Consider the following 3,458-nt stretch of genomic DNA (forward strand, 5'->3'; position numbering starts at 1 on the left):
ATGGCGGCGGACTCGGAGGTGCTGCACTTTCAGTTCGAGCAGCAGGGCGATGCCGTGCTGCAGAAGATGAACCTCCTGCGGCAGCAGAACCTCTTTTGCGACGTCTCCATTTACATCAACGACACAGAGTTCCAGGGGCACAAGGTGATCTTCGCCGCCTGTTCCACCTTCATGAGGGACCAGTTTCTGCTCAACCAGTCGAAGCAGGTGCGGATCACTATCCTGCAGAGCGCCGAGGTGGGCAGAAAGCTGCTGCTCTCCTGTTACACAGGCGCTCTGGAAGTCAAGAAAAAGGAGCTGCTGAAATACCTCACAGCCGCGAGTTATCTCCAGATGGTTCACATCGTGGAGAAGTGTACGGAAGCCTTGTCAAAGTACTTAGAAATCGACGCCGCCATGGAGAACGGAAATCATGTTGTGGAGAGGTGTCACTCCTCAGACGCCGAACTGAGAAACGGGGATGAAGCTTTAGATAAAGATTGCGAAATAATTGAGATCTCTGAAGACAGCCCAGTGAATGTGGAATACCCCGTGAAACAGGAGAAAGGAGACGTCTCCCAGCCTGAAGTGCAGACTGAAGTGCAGAGTTTGGTCTCAGAGAGGAAGGACACGAAAACTCCAGAAATATCAACAGTTGAAATCGGATATAAAGATGATGAGATCTGTATCTTCAGAATGGATTCTGTGAACGTAGCCAACGTAGAAAATGATCATTTTCCTCAGCCTTGCACATCCTCTAAAACAAATTTGTATTTTCCAGAAACCCAACACTCCTTGATAAATTCTACAGTTGAAAGCAGAAACACAGAAATGTCAGGAAATCATTTGCAAGCTTTTGTCAGTGACAATCCAGAAGGAACTTCTAGTGTGATGAATGGGTTCCAAAGCCTGGATGATTACGGCAACTCATGGCGGCACCAGTGTCCCAAGTGTCCAAGGGGATTTCTGCATCTTGAGAACTATCTTAGACATCTGAAAATGCACAAACTCTTCTTGTGTTTGCAGTGTGGCAAAACATTTACTCAAAAAAAAAATCTCAACAGACACATCCGGGGGCACATGGGCATCCGCCCATTCCAGTGCATGGTGTGCTTGAAGACCTTCACAGCCAAAAGTACACTTCAGGATCACCTGAATATCCACAGCGGTGACAGGCCCTACAAGTGTCACTGCTGTGATATGGACTTTAAACACAAGTCTGCTCTTAAAAAGCATTTAACTTCTGTTCATGGAAGGAGTAATAGTGAAAAATCGAACCTGAACACTATTACGAAAGTTAAAATAGATTATGATTAACAAATGGGTAGTTGTGGAGCCAGACTCCACAAAAAGCTCCCGCCTAGTGAAATTCTAGATGAAAATCTAGACATAGATCCCCGCATAATGGAGAGAAGCACAAAGATGTGACTGGTGATCAAATGCAGGCCTTGTGAGTAGCAAACTTGCCTGCTGCATTGAGGTTGCTATTGCTGTAAGTGTGAAAAAGGTGTTTACTAATTGAAAGTAAACTGCAAAATATGGGAAATTATGTCATTCTTCTGTTACTCTGGACACATTTCTGATTTCCACCTCCTCCCCCATTTATGTTTTATGTTCTCCTGTTTCAAGGGCAGGCACTGCTGGTTTTCAAACTATTCCTGATACTGCAATAACCTGAAGCCTGAGCCATGATGTTCCTGATCTGTAATGGCTAAGAAAGGGGATGTCTGTGTTTATTTAAGGAGTCAGTAATTCACAGCTAGTGCAAGTATCATTTATGGTGAGATTATCTCCTTGCCCAATTTTCATACTCAAGCCTCTGATATTTAAGAAAAAACAACAAACAAAAAGCCATCAAGGAAGCTTTCAGATTGCTTATAGCAAATAGAGAATTAGTAGAAAAGAATGAAACAAATGGTATTGCCTTGCAGTTCATTTTTAAGTGTACAGTCTCATTGGAAGGACTTGCTTTGAGTTTTATTGACTAAGTTCTGAATTTTTCTAAAATTCTTTCTTTTTTTTTCTGTCATACCAGTGTTTTGCACCTGTATCTGACTAATTTGAAGTTAATCCTGTTTGTTGAGTTGCAATGTTTTTTTACAAATCCTAGATACATTCATAAATGTGAGAAGTTAAGATGTGTGCTGTTAGGTAATGGCAGTTTTTATGTTAATTTGGAAAAACAATCCTTTCTATCTTACTTGGAACAGCTTAGACATAGAAGTCTCCTCATACTCTAAATCTGTGATACAGTAAACCAGTAACTATGTGTGTTTGGATAGGTGTGTTTGTACTTTGTCAAAGGTCATTTCAGTTTCATCACAAGCATTGAAAGCCCTGTAACACAGAATCTTTATCCTGTACCTGTCTTTGACTGGTCTGTGTTTCTTCCACTTTAAGTGATATGAATAAAGAATCTACTCAGTTGTTGATACGAGATAATGGTGCTTACATTAGGTTCTCTCCAAAAGCTGTAGTTCTTTATCCTGTCTGTAACTTTCGTTCAAGTTTCAGAATTGCTGTTACGAAGTTTTTGCTCTGAGTCCCGAAGTCTGGCCTGTGTGCTTCATAACCTGGCTGGTTTTAAAAAACAAGATGAGTTTTTAATGTCAGTTAACGGATTTCACTTACTTTCTATCCCTGTGTCTATGAGTGCAGCAGCCACTGTTTGGGCTTAATTTATCAGCCACGTGATGGGTTAGGTGAGTACAATGTCTAAGGTGCACTTTCCTGTTACAGACAGTAACACAACTGTTACTGTCTTCATTGCTTAGAATTTTCAGTTGAACAGTTTTTTAAAACTCATGATGGGGGGTTTAAAGCTCTTTATATGATACTAGTAACACTTAAAATACATAGTAGTTAAATTAAAGCAATATTTTGCAGGTTCCAGTTCATACTGTGCCTTGTTGTGCAGGAATCATACAGCTTTCTCAAGACCTTGTTGTCTAAATGGGCAAGTTGTGTATTGTGCAACTGAGCATGCCACTAGGGCCAGAGTCCTCCCAAAATTCTCAGAAATGTCTGACTTTACATAGCTGACTTGGGAAGTATCCCATTGTACTGGATTGGAAAGGTGTGTGTGCCAAGACTGCATAGGACGGTGTGACTGTGAATGACAGAAATGACACTCCCAGTAAGTTTATGGGTTAAAATCACCTGAGCTTTAAGTACAAGACTTTAAGTACAAGACCCAAACTTTTACAATCTCCCCTATTACTTCATATTAAAGTTGCTCACTTACTTTTTTTTTCTGGGTGATTTTTAAGTGCAGGAATTGTCATGACAATACCTGCAGTTTAAAGCTTTGGGAGTTGCATATGGTGCAGTAACCTGACATTTTGCTAAAATCCTGCATTTTATTGCTTCTGTTTGCATTCATTATTCTGTCACTGTTTGCAGCCTATTGGTCCTATTGTTTGCCTGGATTTGACAGAATACCATTAATTTTGGGTTATTAATTGCTTAAAAAATTAAGA

The 3,458-nt window shown here is 40.7% G+C and overlaps 1 protein-coding gene across 1 annotated transcript; it reads left to right on the plus strand.

The window, feature by feature from the left end:
• On the plus strand, positions 1–2,518 carry ZBTB6 (zinc finger and BTB domain containing 6). Its single transcript, XM_054393384.1, has one exon. The coding sequence runs from the start codon at positions 1–3 to the stop codon at positions 1,294–1,296; it is 1,296 nt and encodes a 431-aa protein (XP_054249359.1). The 3' UTR covers positions 1,297–2,518.
• The last annotated feature ends 940 nt before the right edge of the window (positions 2,519–3,458 follow it).

The sequence above is a fragment of the Indicator indicator genome, chromosome 28 (assembly GCF_027791375.1).
Source record: "Indicator indicator isolate 239-I01 chromosome 28, UM_Iind_1.1, whole genome shotgun sequence".
Lineage (NCBI taxonomy): Eukaryota > Metazoa > Chordata > Aves > Piciformes > Indicatoridae > Indicator > Indicator indicator.